Source organism: Syzygium oleosum, unplaced genomic scaffold, assembly GCF_021117445.2.
Source record: "Syzygium oleosum isolate NSW1041296 unplaced genomic scaffold, Sole_v2.1 Sole_v2.01, whole genome shotgun sequence".
Lineage (NCBI taxonomy): Eukaryota > Viridiplantae > Streptophyta > Magnoliopsida > Myrtales > Myrtaceae > Syzygium > Syzygium oleosum.
Genome location: NW_026607485.1, coordinates 28,859,900 through 28,879,727, shown reverse-complemented (window position 1 = coordinate 28,879,727; position 19,828 = coordinate 28,859,900). Strand labels below are relative to the sequence as shown.

The 19,828-nt window shown below is 42.2% G+C and overlaps 3 protein-coding genes and 1 pseudogene across 3 annotated transcripts; 2 read left to right on the top strand and 2 right to left on the bottom strand.

Moving 5' to 3' along the window:
* The first annotated feature begins 3,850 nt into the window (after positions 1 to 3,850).
* LOC115685234 (ABC transporter G family member STR2-like) lies at positions 3,851 to 6,587 on the top strand. The gene is made up of 2 exons (XM_030610267.1): positions 3,851 to 4,330; positions 5,973 to 6,587. Exons 1-2 carry the CDS (start codon positions 3,851 to 3,853, stop codon positions 6,585 to 6,587), a joined length of 1,095 nt encoding a protein of 364 aa, XP_030466127.1.
* Positions 6,588 to 9,961: 3,374 nt separating this feature from the next.
* Positions 9,962 to 12,775, top strand: LOC115685235 (ABC transporter G family member STR2-like). The gene is made up of 3 exons (XM_030610268.1): positions 9,962 to 10,441; positions 10,830 to 11,572; positions 11,773 to 12,775. The coding sequence occupies exons 1-3, from the start codon at positions 9,962 to 9,964 to the stop codon at positions 12,773 to 12,775; spliced, it is 2,226 nt and encodes a 741-aa protein (XP_030466128.1).
* A 2,123-nt stretch (positions 12,776 to 14,898) lies between these two features.
* On the bottom strand, positions 14,899 to 16,973 carry LOC115685250 (probable mannitol dehydrogenase; annotated as a pseudogene).
* Positions 16,974 to 17,358: 385 nt separating this feature from the next.
* Positions 17,359 to 18,024, bottom strand: LOC115685236 (uncharacterized). The gene has a single exon (XM_030610270.1). It carries the CDS (start codon positions 18,022 to 18,024, stop codon positions 17,359 to 17,361), a length of 666 nt encoding a protein of 221 aa, XP_030466130.1.
* Positions 18,025 to 19,828: the final 1,804 nt, after the last annotated feature.

Genomic DNA, 19,828 nt, shown 5'->3' with positions numbered 1-19,828 from the left:
CAGACTGGACCCATAAGGACGGTTCGGCCCTCAGTCCCATATTCAACAGGATTGGTTGTCGGTCCCAAAATTTGGGGTCCAACATTGTGTGAGTTCATCCTTAGGTTAGGTGTTGGACCGGCCCAACTCGGACCATGCTTAATCCTAGGGCCCATGTTATGCATTGAACAAGCGAACCATGTCGAATAAATAAACAATTAGGCTTTATTTGTTTTGGGAAAAATGAATGATTTGAAAAATATTTTCCTAAAAAATATCGCTTATATCGCTTACAAAAATGAATGAACAAAAAAAAATTTCATCATCCACGAAAGTGTTTACACATAAATTGTTAGCGGTAATAAAAACATTTTTTATCGACTAATTATTTTCGACGATACGAGCGATTATTTTTGAGAAAATATTTTTCAAATAATTCATTTTTAGCGAAACAAACGGAGTCTTAAAGGCATATTGATATTTTGGCCATGTGTAGGCTAGGGATGAGCATGGTCCGAGCGAGCGGTTCCCAATATGGAATTAGGAACCGCCTACTAAGGACTGGTTCCGAGAAATTAGAACCGGGAACCGCCCGTTGGTTCCATGGATCCCCCGGGAATCGGATCGGCGATCCGGTCTGATTCTCTGGTGGATCCATGGAGCCAGTCTCACCAAGTTTCACGAAAATGTAGGTGACCGAGAGTGAGAGAGGGAGGCGATGAACGGCTAGAGGTGCGGCTGTAAGTTGATGGGAGTTGAGAGTAGAGTTTCAAATTAGGGATTTTATGGTTTTCTTTTTTCTAAAAATGTTTTCTTTTTGTTTTTTGGTTGAAATTTTTCTTTATATATATATATATATTACCGGTCAGGTCCGGGTGGGCGGGTGGATAGTTCCATGCCTAGAACCGGAAACTGGACCAGTACTCACCGGTTTTAGTAAATTAGAATCAGGAACCGGACCGGTTCTCATGGGAATTGCCGGTTTCGAGCTGGTTCGGTCCAGTTCTGGGCAGTCCGGGCGGTTCCCGGTTCCTTTGCACACCCCTAATATTGGCATATCATTGACTAGAAAATCTTTTCTCATTTACCAGGACGAAAGAAGTTCAAACCGAGAGAGCACATATTGATCGCTGAAATTCTGAAATGACTAAAGATTGGGCCCTGAAAATGTTTGGAGCTTGTTTGTTTAGAATTAAACATAAGTGAACAGAAGTACCATTTTGCTTTTCCGTAATTATATCCAAATTTCAAAGTAAGTTGATTTACGCATCACTATTTATATGTTATGACAGTTTTAAATATTTCTGGTTAAAAAAGTTAAAGTGTGTAGGCTACAAAATCTAAATAAAGTAAAAAGAAAAATACGAAAGTCAAACCAGATACAAGATAAAAAAAAAGATTGAGTTAGGTTGGTATTAGCATTTAATCTCCCATTGTTAGCATACTTAGTTGGGAATAAAGGGAAAGCCACCGGTTCAAATTACTGCTGTATAGTAGGGGCTTACAAGTTAAAGGGCTGTACTTACTCGGTTCATAGACATTGCAGGATATTTCATGAGCCTCCAAAGTAGTTGCGCTTTGCGTTTGTGTCCTTAAAAAATAAAAAGATAACTCTGATTAGCATATAGTAACAAAGCAAACTTAATCTGCTACAACCCTCTCCCTCCCTCCATCTGTCTCTCTGCCACCTCGAGTGGAGGGACCATCTGCAGAAGCAGCTCCTTCTACCAGGTAGAGACCGTAGAGTAGAAGATATGATTAGTGCTTCTCCAATCCTAATTAGGAGGACCCATAGCTCTTTCGAATTCGATTTGAATTCAAATTGGTGTCCAGCTACTGCTTTTAAGGTGTGAAATCCGCAGAAAGTAGCCTAGAGAAGATCAGAACAATTTTTCCTCTTTTGTGCAAGTAGTACAGAGATTGAGATAGCCTGTAGAAGCATAAAAGACTCCAATTTCGAAAAAACTTCTGCTTTGACCGCAGACAACAGGCTCGATTAGCAAAAAGTAGGTCTGCTGGCCAGAGAAGTTCGTCCAGCAGCTCCTTTGACTAAGAAGTGGCTTCCAACGGTTAGTTTGAAGATTAGAAGGCTACTTAAGAAGATCAAGGGTGATATTAAGGTGGTGAGCCTAGCAGGCTTGGAAGAAACTGTCATCTATGATCTTGAAGTTGGACTTGGAGAAAAGTGAAGATTTTTTATTTGTGGCTCAATCCAATTTGGAATTGACTTGCGATTGGAGTTAGAGGACGCTTGACGCATGTGAATACGTTGAGATTGCGAGAGGATGGTATTCATCGACAAAGATCGATTGTCTTAAAAGATCAGTAAAAGGTGCTCGACTTACTGTTAGTCATGGTTGGATCGTGGGTTCGAATTAGATTTGGACATTCTGCCAAGGAAGACGGATGTCTGGCCACATCATGCTGGCCGGAGAATCGAATGTAAGCAGGATTGGACATTGGACCACGAAGCATAATTCCGTCGTTTGACCTGCTCCCTGATTTTTTACCTTGAATTATTCATACATCTTGGCAATGGTAGGCGGACTTCGAAACGCGTATGGAACAATATTTTAAGTCTGGGGTTCGACTTATTTCTTTCATTACATCAAGTCTAACTGGAGAAAAAGTTTTGGAGAGCCGTCAGAACTTATAACGGTTTACTTCTGTTCTGTCTTTGATTTCATTCTCGTGAGGCTATACGGCTGCAGTTGGGGTAAACACTTGAGAGTGTGTGATTGAGCGATTCTAATTCGTTCAGTTTTGATTAATAATTGAGAGCATCTCATCGATTGCTTCCCGCGAACGTAGGCATATTGCCATATCATGTAAATTCTATGTCAAGCTTCGAAACGTTACAAGAATTCAGTTGGTATTTGCAAAGTGCTCTTTGCCCCTGAGGGACAGAATAAGCGAAACGAATCAGCTCCGCGCCAAACACATCCTTCCTGATCAACGAGCCAGAAATGTCTTCATTGTTTCGATGAATCCAATGAGCAGTCCATATATTAATAGAAGGCCCGTGCACACTTGCCATCCAAGACCGCTAACCACCAAGCAAGTCATGGCCAATGTCAGATTACTCTTTCCTTCAACACCCATTTCTCCAAGCTTGCCTTGCAGGAGGAGCTTGATCCATAAGTTCAAAGTCACTTTGGAATCCTCAACATGTTTTGAGAATCCAGTTGGTACGTAATTTCTGAAAGTTGCTCTTTGAAAGCTATAGTGATAATGACATCCTCCTTTAACATTGCCGAGTTTGCCATGTGACAACTGATCTACCCATATAAGAGTTTACGCCATAAACAAGTATAAGGTTTTCCGCAATATAAACTCAAACTTTAAACTCTACGTATGGCGCGTAGTGTGAGCTTATTATGGACCTTAATCTACGTATTGGCTGTGTGAGCATTTCTGCTGTAAGTGCACCTGAGAAATGATGGTCAATCTCATGCCGACAACGCGTGAGTTTCTCGCATGAAGAGAGACCAATTAAGCATGTAGAAACATCCAAAAGAGGTAGGCCAAGGGATAGCCAATTCAAGAGCTAGACTCCAACCAACGGCCTCGAAGATAACAAGAAGGCATGCCCTGCTTTTCGAAGAATACGACCAAAGCCGGATTCTTCTATGAAGACATTACCACCATGCCTTGAAACTCTCTCCTTGAAGTGCCCCTCCCTCTGTGGAATCTCTCTCTCTCTCTCCCCAATATTTATTGATATCCCCTGTACAGAACAACCACAACTTCAGGAGACCAAAAGGAGAGACACCAAAAGGCACTTCTAAATCTCACTTCCTCTCTATGCAGTAGGTTCACCAACACGAAGGGTTCAAACAACCACCCAAGCGATAGGAAGGAGAACCGAGCAATGGCTCGTAGGAATGGCAATCGTCATGGTGCGGTGATCGAGATTCCGAGGCCGATGAACTTCACGGGCGGGCTCGAGTTCTCTTCCCTTACGTACGGTGTGACCAAGAATGAGCAGATCGATGGGCACAGGATTAAGCAGGACGTGGACCTGCTCCACGGGATCACGGGCTACGCCCCGAAAGGGTGCATCACGGCGGTGATGGGCCCGAGCGGGGCGGGGAAGTCCACCTTCTTGGACGGCCTGGCGGGGAGGATCGCGAAGGGGAGCCTCAAGGGCCGGGTCTCCTTCGACGGCATGGAGATGAGTCCTAGCTTGATCAAGAGGACCTCCACTTACATAACGCAAGACGATAGGCTGTCCCCGACGCTCACTGTCTACGAGACGCTCATGTTCGCCGCCGACTTCCGGCTGGGGCAGATCTCGAGGGCGGATAAGATCCAGAGGGTGGAGAAGTTGATCGAGCAGCTCGGACTCTCGGTGAGTTTTGAGTACAAACCTTGACTTTTTCTATTGAGTGCTTAAATACGACTTCTTATACTAACATTCAGGGTGCGTTTGTTTCGGAAAAACACTTTTCTTTCTGGTATTTGGTTTGCTTAGAAAAATGAGTCAACAGAAAATATATTTCTAGTCAACGGAAAGTGTTTCCTTACCGAAGCTTAAATTTAGGAAAATGATTTCCCCTTTGAAAGAATCGGAAAAAGTTTTCCAAAGTATGACTGCTATTAGCGCTTTAACCTGAAACTCTACGCTTAAGCACGAAAACCTCAACGGTGGTTCCCGGGTACCAACATTCAGGACCAGGTCTCAATGGCCGGGCTTGAGACCTCGGTGTCCAGGGCCCGGGCCCCCAGCGCCCACGCTCGGGTCCATTGAGGCTGAGCTCGAATTCCTGGTGCCCGTACCTGATGCTCCGGCACTCGACCTCGAGTCTATAAAGGCGGTGCTTAGGTCCCCGATACTTGAGCTCTAGTCCCGACCCTCTAGCCCGAGTCCACAAAGGCCGTGCGCATGTTCTCAGTGCTTGGGCTCGGATCCTTAATTAATGAAACGCTTGCTCTTATAAAAATATTTTATTTAAAAAATCGAATTTTTATTTATTTATTATTTTATTTAAAATCATTTTCTATTATTTTTTTTAAAAATCAAATAATTTATTATTTATTCTTTTTTTTTTTTCGTTTTTCTTTCTTTCCTTTTCTTTTCTTCCTTTTTCTTTTTCTTCTTCCTCAAGCCGATCAGCTGGCGAGCTCGCGGTGGCCGCTGGCGGTGAGCCCAAGCTCCGCCGAGGCCGACGAGCTTGAGCTCACCTGTGGCCATCGCCAGGCGAGCCTCGAGCTCGCCGGTAGCCATCGCCGGCTGGTCCTGGCGGAGGAAAAAGAAAAGGAAAGAAAATAAAAAAAAAGGACAAAGAAAAGAGAAAAAGAAAATTAAAAAATAATAAAATTCCAATTTTTCAAAAAAAGAAAAAAAATGAGAAAAAAATAAAAAAATCGATTTTTTTTTGCTCGAAATAAAATCATGAGATCGAAATCATTTTCCAATGAAATCCAACTATCAGAAAACGATTTCCATTGTGTATTACCAAACAAAAGAAAACTAAGCGTATTCCTAAAAAATAATTTTTTGGAAAAATACTTTTCTTTATTATTAAGTTTTTCGCGAAACAAACGCACCCTCAATCATAAGTTATTCGTCATGGAGTCTACAGGTGTAGATTTCTCGCGCATCCCCATTGACTATTTCCGTCTCGAAGGTTTCTATACAAAAAAGCTTTCACCATAAAGTTATAGATACATACACAAACCAACAAATCAATATATAAGATACATAAACATTGACAATTAGAAAATACTACCTAAATTCATTTTACAAAATAGAAGAAATCACGCATTAAGATAGTTCGATTCACGGTAACTTCTATAAACAGACATTATTCGTATATGATTCTTGCAACATAAGTCATTTTGTGCACTGATCCTTTCTAGAACCAGTCTACTTAGTATGTATAAGCAAAGAATTTGCATACGAAGTTGGATATGCACCGAAGTGTACATAGTCTAAGGAGAAGCTAATTGCTTTTCCAGAGTAATTTGCGCAATGACTAATTTGATTACAGTCATGCCGAAACACCTACATTGGCAACGAGGGGACACGAGGGGTGTCCGGAGGAGAGCGCCGGAGGGTATCGATTGGCGTCGGCATCATCCGTCGGCCATCCCTACTCTTTCTCGACGACCCAACCTCGGGCCTTGATTCGACCAGCGCCCACAGCGTGATGGAGAAGGTTCATGGCATAGCTCGGTCCGGCAGCACTGTGATCCTCACCATCCACCAGCCCTCACCGAGAATCCAGCGCCTCCTCGACCATCTCCTCATACTGGCCCGCGGCCAGCTCATGTTCCAAGGATCGCCGAAAGACGTGATCCTCCACCTCCGCCACATGGGGCGGGAAGTCCCGAAGGGCCAGAACTCGATAGAGTACCTCATCGACATCATCCGAGAGTACGATCATTTAGAGTTCGGGGTCGAATTTCTTGCTGACTTCGCTCAGGCGGGCCTAAAGCCCCTGCCACCGTCTAATGAAGAGACGTCAATCTCAACAGCCGCACCCATCCCGCCTTCTCGTCACTGTGATCACAGGCATCAAGGGCACAATCGGAGCCACGACCACAGAAACGGCCGGCGATTGCACTTGCAACTTGCAAGCGAGCGCGCACTCGGCAAACGATGATTTTGACCACAGCTTGAGAAATCCTTACAATAATTGGTCTAGATCGTGGACTCCAACATACAGATGAGTCACGTATTAGCGATAATGTAATCTTTTTTGCGGAAATCCAATATCAAAGAATTTTAGATTTTTATGATTTATTCACCGACAAGAGAGACGAAAACACATACCTTTATCATAGCAATAACTTTAAGAAAAAAATTGTTGCTGAAATAGGAGAAACGAAGAAATCTTATGGACGATAAAATACAACTTCCGTCGTCTGTGGGTGGAGAGAGTATCATGCTCTTTATATAGGCTATTAAAAGGTGCTTTTAATTCCATCAAAGTATATAGAATATTTTATCTGCATAAAAGTTGTAACTTCTCATATTCTTGTAAAATTACAAAAAAAGTCTTAAATCTATTGCAATTGTGCTAGTCCTAAACCTTGTTTATGTTTTTGCCAATTGAGTCCTAAATCTTTTACATTTTTGCTAATTTAGTCAATCTGGCTAATTTTGATCGGCTAGCGTTGAAATGGATGTCGACCATCTTACGTGGTGCGACCGACGCTGACGTGGATAATTTTTAATACTCTTTTAATATTTTATCGATTTTTTATTATTTATTTTTAATTTTTTTTCTTTTATTTCTCTACTTTTTTCTTTCCTTTTCGCCGGCCACCGCCAAGAATGAAAGAGGAGAAAATTACTCAATCGGTCATAAATCTATTATACGGATGCGAGTGTTTTTTGGTCAAAAGTAAATATTTCATTCATATCTCAAGATCTCAAGATGATACATGAGAGGTTCATAACAAAGCAAATCCCAAATAGCAAAATACAGTAATAAAGCACAAACTGCTGTGATAAGCAGACTCTCATTCCGCTAGAACAAATCCGTCTCAATATCAAAGCTGAACGAACAAAGACCGATCGCCAAATTTTGCATCATTATAAGTGATGAGCACACAATGTAATCTCATTCTCCTATAACTACATCTTGCCCTTTGAGTAGTGCAAGTTTAGGTTCAGTGTTCTCAACACCGTCAACATATGAAGACATCACAAACAGGTTGAATAGGTTCCCAAATCTATATCCTGATCAAGAGTTGAATGAGCACATGCGCCTCTAAGGAATTCCCATATCTAAATCTAGATCGGGAGAAAAGAGCTCCTAGATCTAGATCTAGATCTAGATTGGTAGATGGGAGCTTTCAAAACTCGAAGAATTCGTATAACCGCTCAGTGCAATATGAACTCACCATATTCCTCCTCGATCTTGTCGGACTTCTTGGTTTGAAGGATCTGAAGTAATGGGTTAATTTCTAACAATAGAAGCAGAAAGTACGCCCAACGAGCATATAAGAGCATCAACAGTGAGCAAAGAAAAAAACAAATAAACTAGATAAAAACAATAAAATACTCCTAGATCATATTGGGAGAGAAAATCTCAATTCAAGTTGAGAAGATGGAGCCTCTCTCGACTGAAAGTTATTTCTCAGTCGAGGGAACTTAGAGTGGAAGAGAAAAAAGAAACAGAGAGTGGGTGAAAAGAGAAAATACGGATGCGAATTCAGTCATAAATATTTTAATTTGTTAATTAAGTCTTAAAATTTTACCCAAAATTTCAATTTAGTCATTTCAGCCAATTTTTGCTTATTACTGCAAATTCCAAATTGAATAGAAGAAACAGTGTAAGTGATTCGTTATCCACCTCCAATGATCCCCACTTGAATATTCCTTGTCGAACTCTCAACCTTAAAGTCCATCCAAAAAGTCAACCGACTTAAATGTCGAACCCTAGGCTTAAACGTTATTTGGGCTAAGCCCATTGGATCAGTCCATATCTACAAGATGATAATGTTAAGCATCTTGTCAAATATTTCCATTAGCTTTCCGATAAATCAAACATTTGCATTATCCGTGTCTTCTAGTTTACTGATAAAACTTTTCCACCCATATAAGACAAGTAGATTTGTCAATTGAGTGGGTCGGACTCAAATTGACCCATTTCCATGCAATGCAATTTCAGTGACCCATATCCAATCCAACTCGTACTTGATCCTACCCGTATTATTAAAACACTTCCATACTTAACCCAATTTAAGAAAACTCATACTCAAATTGAAGTGAGAGCGCAGAGTGAGCGAGTGCGAGATAAAGTGAGGGCGAGAGAGAGTGAAAAGAAAGTCATAGAGGTGGATTGGGCCTAGGTAAGTTGTGAACCTATTTAACACTCATATTATTTTATGACCTATTTACTAAATATAATTAACACATATAACAACTCAACCCATTAAATATGGTTTAACGTGTAACCCATTTTGACAGGTTTAGAGATAGCCAAGGGCAATCCACTTCTTGGGAAAAGCAACCAACAAATTGATCCTTACATCTTTTAAACAAATGGTTTTTGACAACCTAAAGTTGGCAATTATACATGTATTTCCTTCTGTAATCGAATAATTCACTTTGGAATCCTCCAAATGTTTTAAGAATCCAGTTGGTACGTAACCTCTGAAGGTTGCTCTTTGAAAGCTATACCGATGATAACATCTTGTTTGAAACTCTTTTTCTCTACCAATGAACTTCAATTGGCATCTCATGACCAACACATTCAGCTACATTACTTTTTCTCTACCAATGAACTTCAATACGCATTCACTCGAGTGAGGCTCATTGTGTAGTCCTGCAACATACTCTCGATGGTTTGCTCTTTTGAATCAATGGCTATGTGAATGTAATTAGAGGGTTCACAAGCTCGGAAAGGGGTCGGCCACAGCAATTCTAGAGTTGCTTAGTGATCATACGTAAATTTACAGATTCATATTAAGTACATTGATGGTAAAGAAATCCGATATAAAGAAAGTCGACCTTATGACACGTGTAGGGCGAGTTTATTATGGACATTATCTATGTAAGCATTTCTGCTGTGGATGGACCTGATAAATTGATAATCAATCTCAGGAACACAATGTACAGGTTTCTCGCATTAAGAGAAAGTAATCAAGCATGTAGAAACATCCAACTGAGATAGGCCAAGGGGTAGCCAATTCGAGAGCTAGACTCCAACCAAAGGCCTTGGAGTTTACAAGAAGGCATGCCGTGATTTTCGAAGGAATACGACCAAACTTGGATCCTTCGATAAAGACATCCTCACCACCATGCTTTGAAACTATCTCCTTGAAGTGCCCCTCCAGCTGTGGAAACTCTCTCTCTCTCTCTCTGCAACATTTATTAATATCCCCTGTACACAACAACTACAATTTAAGAGACCATAAGGAGAAACACCAAAAGGTAGTTCTGAATCTCTCTCCCTCTCTATGCAATAAGTTCACCAAGGGGAAGGGTTCAAACCACCACCCAAGCGACAGGAAGGAGCGCTGAGCAATGTCTCATAAGAATGGGCATCGTCGAGAAACGGTGATCGAGATTCCAAAGCCGATGAACTTCACCGGCGGGCTTGAGTTCTCCACCCTCACCTACACCGTTACCAAGAAGAAGAAGATCGATGGGAACTGGGTCAAGCAGGACGTGGATTTGCTCCACAGGATCACTGGCTACGCCCCAAAAGGGTGTGTCACGGCGGTGATGGGCCCGAGCGGGGCGGGGAAGTCCACGTTCTTGGACGGCCTGGCAGGGAGGATCGCGAGCGGGAGCCTCAAGGGCCGGGTCTCCTTGGATGGCATGGAGATGAGTCCTAGCTTGATCAAGAGGACCTCCGCTTACATCATGCAAGACGATAGGTTGTTCCCGATGCTCACCGTCTACGAGACACTCATGTTCGCCGCTGACTTCCGGCTGGGGCAGATCTCGACGGCAGACAAGATCCAGAGAGTGGAGAAGTTGATCGAGCAGCTCGGACTCTCGGTGAGTTTTGAGTACTAACCTTGACTTTTTCTAGTAGCATTTGAGGGTGAGACTGATTGTAATTTTTTTTTTTTTAAAATTGATGCACCGGATTTCTATTGAATGCTCAAATACGACTACTTTTATAAACATTGAGTTATAATTTTTCATAATATTAGCGATTCGATAGTTGAATTTACTTTAACTTCTATTGACAGACATTACCCCTATACGATTCTCGCGATATTAAATCATTTTGTGCACTGATCCTTTCAAGAACCAGTCTATACAATACGTTTTAAGCAAGGAGTTGCACATGAAGATTGGATTTGCATCGAAGCATACAATGTCTAAGGAGAATTTCATTGTTTTCCCCGAGTAATTTGTGCGATCACTTTTTTGATCACAGTCATCCCGAAACACCTACATAGGCGACGAGGGGACACGCGGGGTGTCCGGAGGAGAGCGCCGGAGGGTATCAATCGGTGTTGACATCATCCACGGGCCACCCCTTCTCTTTCTCGATGAGCCAACCTCGGGCCTCGATTCGACCAGCGCCCACAGCGTGATTGAGAAGGTGCACGACATAGCTCAGTCCGGCAGCACAGTGATCCTCACCATCCACCAGCCTTCGTCAAGAATCCAACTCCTCCTTGACCATCTCATCATCCTGGCCCGCGGCCAGCTCATGTTCCAAGGATCGCCGAAAGACGTGACCCTGCACCTGGGCCGCATGGGCCGGAAAGTCCCGAAGGGCGAGAACTCTATAGAGCACCTCATCGACATCATCCAAGAGTATGATCAGTCCGAGTTCGGGGTCGAAGTTCTCGCCGAGTTCGTCCGGACGGGCATGAAACCCCCGCCGCTGTCTGACGAGGAGATGTCATTCTCGACGATTGTGCCCACCCCATCTTCTCATCACCGTGATCACAGGCATCAAGGGCATGATCAGAGCCAGGACCAAAGAAATGGCCGGCGATTACACTTGCAAGCGAGCATGCACTCTGCGAACGATGAGTTCGACCACAGCTTGAGAAGTCCTTACAATAATTCATCTAGATCATGGACTCCAAGCCGCAGTGGAGTTATGCAGGCACTTGGATTGACTCCTTCAAGACAAAAGGCTGACCCAAAGATGCAAGCTGCAATGAGGTATTAAACCATTTAATTAGATGGCAATGTGGCTACTTTCGCAATTTTAAGATATTTTTTGCGCTGATTTCGGACTCTTGAACTCGCAAAAGTCGCATACCTTAACCCCAAACCTTACTACCGAAAATTAATCTTCACTAATTTTTCTGCTTCTAGTTTAAGCAACGCTAATTCATCTCCATCATTCATTGGTTATACAGTGCATCACCGGGAAGTTACTACGCATACTCGAGTGAAATTCTCCGTGAGACGCCGACGCCTCACAGCAGCGACTACACAGTGAACGAGAATGACTACTTGACCCCCGACATTGGCCCGAATGCCCTCGGATCTCACCAAAATCTCGGCCCTAAGTTTGCAAATTCGTTCTTCCCTGAGACCTGGATGCTCATGCGCCGCAATTTTAAGAACATCCAGCGGACCCCCGAGCTCTTCCTCTCGAGGCTGATGGTGCTTACCATCATGGGGCTCATGATGGCGACGATGTTCATGAACCCGAAGGAAAACAACCAAGGGATCACGGACCGGCTCAGCTTCTTCATCTTCACTGTCTGCCTCTTCTTCTTCTCTTCCAATGACGCTGTCCCGGCCTTCATTCAAGAGCGCTTCATCTTCGTCCGCGAGACCTCCCACAATGCCTACCGTGCCTCTTCCTACACAATCGCCGGCCTCATAACTTACCTGCCTTTCCTCGCGGTTCAGGCTGCGGTCTATGCTGGCATCGTTTATAAGGCCCTAAAGCTCCGCGGGTCGTTCTTGTACTTCTTGCTTGTCCTCTATGTGTCGCTCCTCTCAACAAATTCGTTCGTGGTGTTTGTCAGCTCGGTCGTGCCCAACTACATACTCGGTTATGCAGCCGTCATTGCTTTCACTGCGCTGTTCTTCCTGTTTTGCGGGTACTTCGTGAATAGCCACGACATTCCGGGGTACTGGAAGTGGATGAACAAGATCTCAACAATGACTTATCCGTACGAGGGGCTATTGATGAACCAATACCAGACGAATGCGATCTTTGGAAATAGTGTCACCCCCGAAAATATCTCATATAACATCACAGGGACTGAAATTTTATCGGGATTTCATATTTCGACACATGAATCCGACAAGTGGAAGAACGTGCTGATAATGTTGGGTTGGGCGGTTCTATATAGGATCTTGTTCTACCTAGTACTTCGCTTTGCCTCCAAAAACCAAAGGAAATGATGATCGTGATGAGCAAGTCTCAGGAGTGGACGAATTGGAACTTGAATCATTTTATAATCTATACATTTGCTTCAGTCTTATATTTGAGTCGATGCCTTCATTATTTTTCATAATATTAGCGATTCGATATGCTCGTGAAATATCAGTGAATCAAAATTTAGCTACAGTACACCAGTGACTTCAGAAACGAAGGGGAGTTTTCCGACATGTCATGCCTTTTTTTTCTGTTGTAAACAATGGAATATAGTGAAAGGTTAAGTAACATTTGATTACAAATTTCATATGTTCCAGATGAAAAAATTTTGGATGAAGTTGAAATTTATTCAAGAGAAATTTGTTTAACATGCCGCATTTCAATTTTTTGTGAAGTTCTTATTCGTATTATTTACTTCGTTCTTCAACTTCGCCTGGCACACGAGAAAGTCTATCAAGAGTCTCCCTACATCGCTTGTTTACGGGTTTTACCATCGTTCCTTGCCTTTACATGCAATTTCTGTCCTCCACCCAGCAATAGAAGGTCGGAACTTCTTCTTCCCGATAGTATTGGATGACTTCTATCCTTTGTTTATAGAAATTGGAGGCCTTTCAATTGCTTTGCTGGTATCTCTCTCATTCCTAAGCTAGATTGTGCTGCGATGCTTTGCTTTTGACGACGACAGACAAAGCGGACGACGGATGTCATAGAATCATAGGTGAGAAAATTGACATCCTGAATGTGCCAAACTGGGGATTACAGTCCATTACGGCATTGCTTGTCTCGTATCCTCCATAACCAAAGCCAATAACCTCGGGCAAACGACAGAGAACAAAAGTTTCACCTCCTGATCACCTTGTGTCTATCGTCCTAGTAAAAAACAAAAGTATCAAATGTTAACTCACTCACCTCGGTGTGGTGTAACCCGACGCATCAATGGTGATAGAGTATAGATAGTTGGTTGCCGATTTGAAGGGTAATTTTTTTTAATTATTTGATTTTTTTAAATTTTTATTTGGAGGAAAATGTTCAAATGCCTTTTAGGATTGGCGTGCAGGGTTGCTAATGAGATCAATCCAAAAGAAGACAAATGAATTTATGACTTTAATATTCAGTTTATTTTTTCCCCTTTTAAATATGCAGACAATTGCATGATGGAGATATTCCTTCTCTAACATTCTCTCCGGTTTTGGCTTTCTAATTTTCCTCTCTATTCCCCTACAAGCACATTGCCTATGCCCGCCAGAAGTGGATCAAGGCACTTCGGCTATAGGCTAAACCGGCTGGACTTCCATTTCATACCATGACATGTTGGTGCATCGAAATTGATGGTTTTCATGTGAATCTGGCGTGGCTTCTATTAGATATAAAGCGTCAAAATTCAACCAAGTATATGTATGAACTCGCTGAATAATTCCTTGTCCCAAAGAAGAGGGGATGAGAAGTGTTTGAACCGACTGCCAGTGAATAGATTTTGATGATGTTTGAGAAGGGAGGGATGGGAAATATATTAATTGCCTTTTGCTGAACTGCAAATTGTGCCGTTATGATTCGTAAATCGACCATTTTCTTTGAAAATTATTTTCACGGACAATATATTCCTCAATCAAGACACTTTCCACGAAACAAACACACTCTCAATATAACTAGTTTCGCGTAGCAATTGTCCTTAGAGAAGACTTCTTTGTTCAAACAAGAACAATGATGTGAGTATGACGAAAAACATGCATAGAAACTAATGACGGGATAATTGTCCAAAATGTCCTAAACCTATTGTACGGCAGCTAATTCAGTCCTAAACCTTTCAATTGTGTCAATTTAGTCCTAAACCTTTTGATAATTTGCCAATTTAGTTCTAAACATTTCTTTGTGTCAACTTAGGCCTAATTTTTTTGAAGATTATCCAAACCTATTATTGGAATATTTGGCCATAAGGACTATAGTGGCAAATCACTAAAAGGTTTAAGAATAAATTGGCAAATCATCAAATGATTTAGTACTAAATTGGCACAATTGAAAAATTTATGATTGAATTGGCCTTCGTACAATAGGTTTGGGACTTTCTGGACAATTTTCCCAATAACTGATGTCAACAGAAAATTGAGCTTCTCTATCCAAGCTTTCTCGTAGTTATTAGCACAATTAAGTTTCAGTAAGACTTCAACGAATTCCCGATGTCGATGACGAATCGGTATCTAACATATGCTTTTGCGAGGCGCCCCATGGCAATGTTCACATAGTTAATTGGAATAACCTCAATATCTGCGGTTATGTTGTGCTTCGCTACAAAATCAATCATCTCTTGAGTTTCCTTAATCCCTCCAATGATACTTCCTCCCGCTATCTTCCTACCTGTCGTTAGTAACAATGAAGAAGTTCAATGTTGCGAATGAGCGTTCTAAATTGTGATGCACACACATTTCAGATTTGAGCTAATACGTATGCAGGAGGCCCTCTGTATCAATTTTAATCGTAAGTAAAATATAGATGACAATCTCTTCAAGAAGAAGTATATCATAGTTATTTAGCCATGAGGAGAGGCATAGCAAGTAGCTCAACGGGCTTATTTGGTACACCGACCATGACAAGCTTCCCATGAGTTTTCAAGAGACCAATCAACGGCAAGAGAGTATGCACAGCTGAGATGGTGTCTATAATGCCATTCATTGTGCCCATGGTTGACTGCATCAAGAAAAAAATTGTGACGTTAAATTACTTTAGCGGCTCTTTATCCTAAGTGCAATTAAGAAATAGCATGCCAGGAACATAACATACTTGCATCTGTTCTGCATCACGACTGACCAAAAATGCATCAGCACCAAGATGGTTCATGGCTTCTTGCTTTTTACTCGGGGAGGTACTAATGAGTAATGACGGTCACCTTAGGGCCCATTGCCTTGGCAAATTTGACTGCCATATGGCCAAGCCCGCCGAACCCAACCACTCCTAGGTGCATTCCGGGCTTGTCAAGTCCGTAGTACCTTAATGGGCTGTAGACAGTGAAACCGGTACAAAGGAGAGGTGCCGCACCATCGAGAGGCATATCATTTGGAAATTTAAATACAAAGTACTCATCTGCAACCATGATGTCTGAGAAGCCACCTCAGTTAATAGTTCCATCGGATACTTACTGTCATTATCATGGCTAAACTTACTACCATAGACTGGAATCATTTCTGGGCAGTAATTTTCAAGGTTATCACCACAACTCACACAGTTGTCACATGATCCAACCATACGCCTGACGCCCACTCTGTCTCCGACTTTGAATTTTGTCACTTTGGTTCCTACTTCTTTTACGACACCCACAATCTCGTGTCTGTAATACAATAATCAAATGTAATTCTTTTCCACATAATATGAGGAGAAAAATGAAAAAAAAAGGCGATTCTTTTTAACTCATACCCGGACACCACAGGGTAAGACATGAATCCCCATTCGTTCTTCACATTGTGAAGGTTAGAGTGACATATCCCACAGTACAACACTTTAAAAGTCACATCTTTCTCTCCCGTAACCCCACGGAAAATATTATGGAAAGAAACGGATTTAAGGCATTTCAACAAGAATTTTTATAGCCTTTTAAGATTGTCACAATTGGTTGGTGCATTGGTAAATTTCAGCTCAGAAACTAATGGTCAACCGTTCGAATCGCACTAATTGCGTTCAAACTTTCCCGTGTTAGAGCCACCTGTATAGGTCAAAGGTCTGGACTTAATCGGTTTATGGGCTTGTGTGATGTTTCATGGGTCTCCACAACTGTGCCCTTGGATTTTCAAAATAGATAGTATGCAAACTGCTTTGAGTTAGAACCTGTTCTATAGGCCAAATGCCTGGATTTAAAAAGTTCATGGGCCTTGCATGATGTTCATGAATCTCTTAATAGCTAGGTCTTTGGTTCGTGCTTTCAGATTATTTTTAAAAAAAGATCTGCAACTCTCGATCTCCATAAGCACACCACTGCAGCTGAATGCTTTACCTTAACAGTATCACACTATGGACATCGATTCTTCTCAAACTTAATGGTTCTAACCAGTCTCGTTTTCTATATACCTGTGACGTGAAAGAAAGCTAGCTTAATCTAAGAGACGATATCTGATGAGAGGAAAGAAAATATGCAGGTTACATTCTTGAAAACTTGAAGGCAGAGAGAAGTCTCGAGGAATCACTCGCTGCCCATCCCAAAGCCTTCACAGGATGCTCGTCTTCTGCTGACATTGCCATATTATCTCACTACAAACAGGACAAGGACTACTTAGATTTGAAGTTGGCGAACAAGCAAACCGATAGGCAGGCTCAGAATCGAGTATTGAAGAGAATGGTGATATGAAAGGGTGTGGGAGAAGCGAGATATTTATAGGGCGATGATGACGTACTTGCTCACCAAATCCAAAAGCGAGTCAGATTCAAACATTACGGCGTCTCTCAGTCTTTCCACTTTCTGGAAATTTGGACTACGAATGATAATCATTCTGTTTCTATTTTTCTGTTTCAAAAACAGGTTTGGAACAGAAATCCGTTTAATAACGCAATTTCATTTTTCCATTTTTGGAACAAAATTTGATTTCAGAAATAGGTTTAGAACAGAAATGAGAAGTTAAAATTCTTCTCATCGCTCGCCCTTGCTACTAGCCAGTAGCCCACCTGTCGCCCGTCGCCACTCACTTGCCGGCCGCCGCCTCCCGCCATTCGCCTTCTCCCGCAGCAGGCCGCCCTCCTTCGGCCGCCGCCCGCCTCCCACCGTCGGTCGCCATCTCCCGCTGCCGGCCGCCTTACTCCAACCGCCGGCTGCCACCTGCCGTCTACCGGCCACTGTCTCCCGCCGTCGGCTGCTCTCCTCCTGTTGCTGCCCGCCTCCCGCCATTCGCGGTCTCCCACCGTCGGCCGCAGTAGGTCGCCGCCCGCCGTCCATCGGCCACCGTCTCTTGCCGCCGGCCATCCTCCTCCCGCCACCGCCATCCACCGGCCACTGTCTCCTGCCGCTGGTCGCCCTCCTCTTGCTGCTGCTTGCCTCCGGCCGCCGTTCACCTCCCACCGTCGGCCGCCGTGGGCCATCGCCTGCCGTCCATCGGCCATCACTCTTGCCTCCGGCCGTCCTCCTCTCGCCGGTCGCCATCCACCGGCCATCGCTCCCACCTCCAGTCGCCCTTCTCCTGCTGGCCGCTGTGGGCCGCTGGTCGCCCTCCTCTCGTCGCCGGCCGCCTCCAGCAACCGTCCTCCACACTGGCTGTGATGTCGTCGGCCGCCGCCTCCCCCTGCCGTCCTTTGCCGCCATCCGCCCGCCGTCCACTTGCCGGCTACCCGAGAGGGAGAAATTTTGTGCCATTATCAAACAAATTTTTGTTTCGGGAACAAAAATTTTGTGTCGTTATCAATCGTGTTTTTTTTATCAGAAACTTGTCCAGGAACAAAAATAGAAAAATCAATTTCTTGCCAGAAATTAATTTCTGAAGCAGAATGGTTGTCATTCGTAGCCTTGGTGGCTGGACCAGGTTCCGCGAGACTGAATGAATCACAAGTATTTAATTTAGGATTACGGCACAAGTGGTCTATGCATTTTGGCCCAATATGCAATGTGGTCCTTGAACCTTAAATTTATTTAGTGTTGTCCATAAACTTTAGCTCGGTGTGCAAAGCCGCCCTCGAATTTTTAATTTGTTCAATGTGATCCCTAAACTTTTGGTACATGTTCAATTTTGTCCTTGGACTGTATAAACATGTCCAATATTGACCTTCCATTAATTTAAGTTGAGGAACAATATTGAACATTTTTATACAGTTTAGGGACTAAATTGAACATGTACCAAAAATCTAGGGACCATATTGAACAAATCAAAAGTTCAGGAATGACACTGCATATTGGATTACAGTTAATGGACCACATTGAACAAATTTAAAGTTCAGGGACCAAACCACATTGAACATTGGGCCAAAATTTAAGGATTGTTTGTGTCATTGACCATATTTATTTTGTGGATTCTACCTGAACTCCACAAGTCAATTCCATAAAATCAATGACTATAATGTGGTATTCAATTTTCCTTAAGCCTATTATTATCTAGTTTACTAATCCATTATATAATATATAAAAGCTCATAAGCTGATTTCTATCGTGGTATCGTTTATGCAAAATCAAAGCTTTGAAGTAACAATTCCCTAATCTACTTTTAGTTGGAACATATATTCTTTCCCTAACTAATTCAAGAACTAATCCCAATAAGATGACAGATTCCGAGCCTCTAAGAAATCGACACTAATTAGATCTCCCGTGATTAGATTTCATAATCATATACATTATTTTTAAAGCCATCACTTCAAGTATACTCACAAATTGCTAATAGAAGCAGCTGCTTCTATCGCTTGCAAAGAGCATGTTTATAACGTGTTTGTTTGATCTAGAAGAAGACCTAGATACTCCTTTGAGCGTTATTATAGGTCAAAAGATTTAACAGCTAGTCACAGGTTTGGAAATCTAGAAGATTATTCGAGGAATAATCTAATTAATTGTCAATCATTTGGTGACAATGAATATTTCCTAATATGACAATTTTAGATCTCCCGTGATTAGATTTCATAATCATATACATTATTTTTAAAGCCATCACTTCAAGTATACTCACAAATTGCTAATAGAAGCAGCTGCTTCTATCGCTTGCAAAGAGCATGTTTATAACGTGTTTGTTTGATCTAGAAGAAGACCTAGATACTCCTTTGAGCGTTATTATAGGTCAAAAGATTTAACAGCTAGTCACAGGTTTGGAAATCTAGAAGATTATTCGAGGAATAATCTAATTAATTGTCAATCATTTGGTGACAATGAATATTTCCTAATATGACAATTTTATTCATGGAAGCAACAATATTACTGAAAGATATGATTGTATGGGCGACCGGATATTCGGTGATGTGATTGCTTATCTTCAACGGCTAAATTGATACTCTTGAAGATTATCCAACGGCTAGTTTGGAGATTGAAAACTATATAAGAAGATTAATCTACATCAAAGAAGATACAACTACAAAATAGAGAAATCTTTGTATTTTGATACATACCATGAGTGAGTTACAGAGAGTGCTTA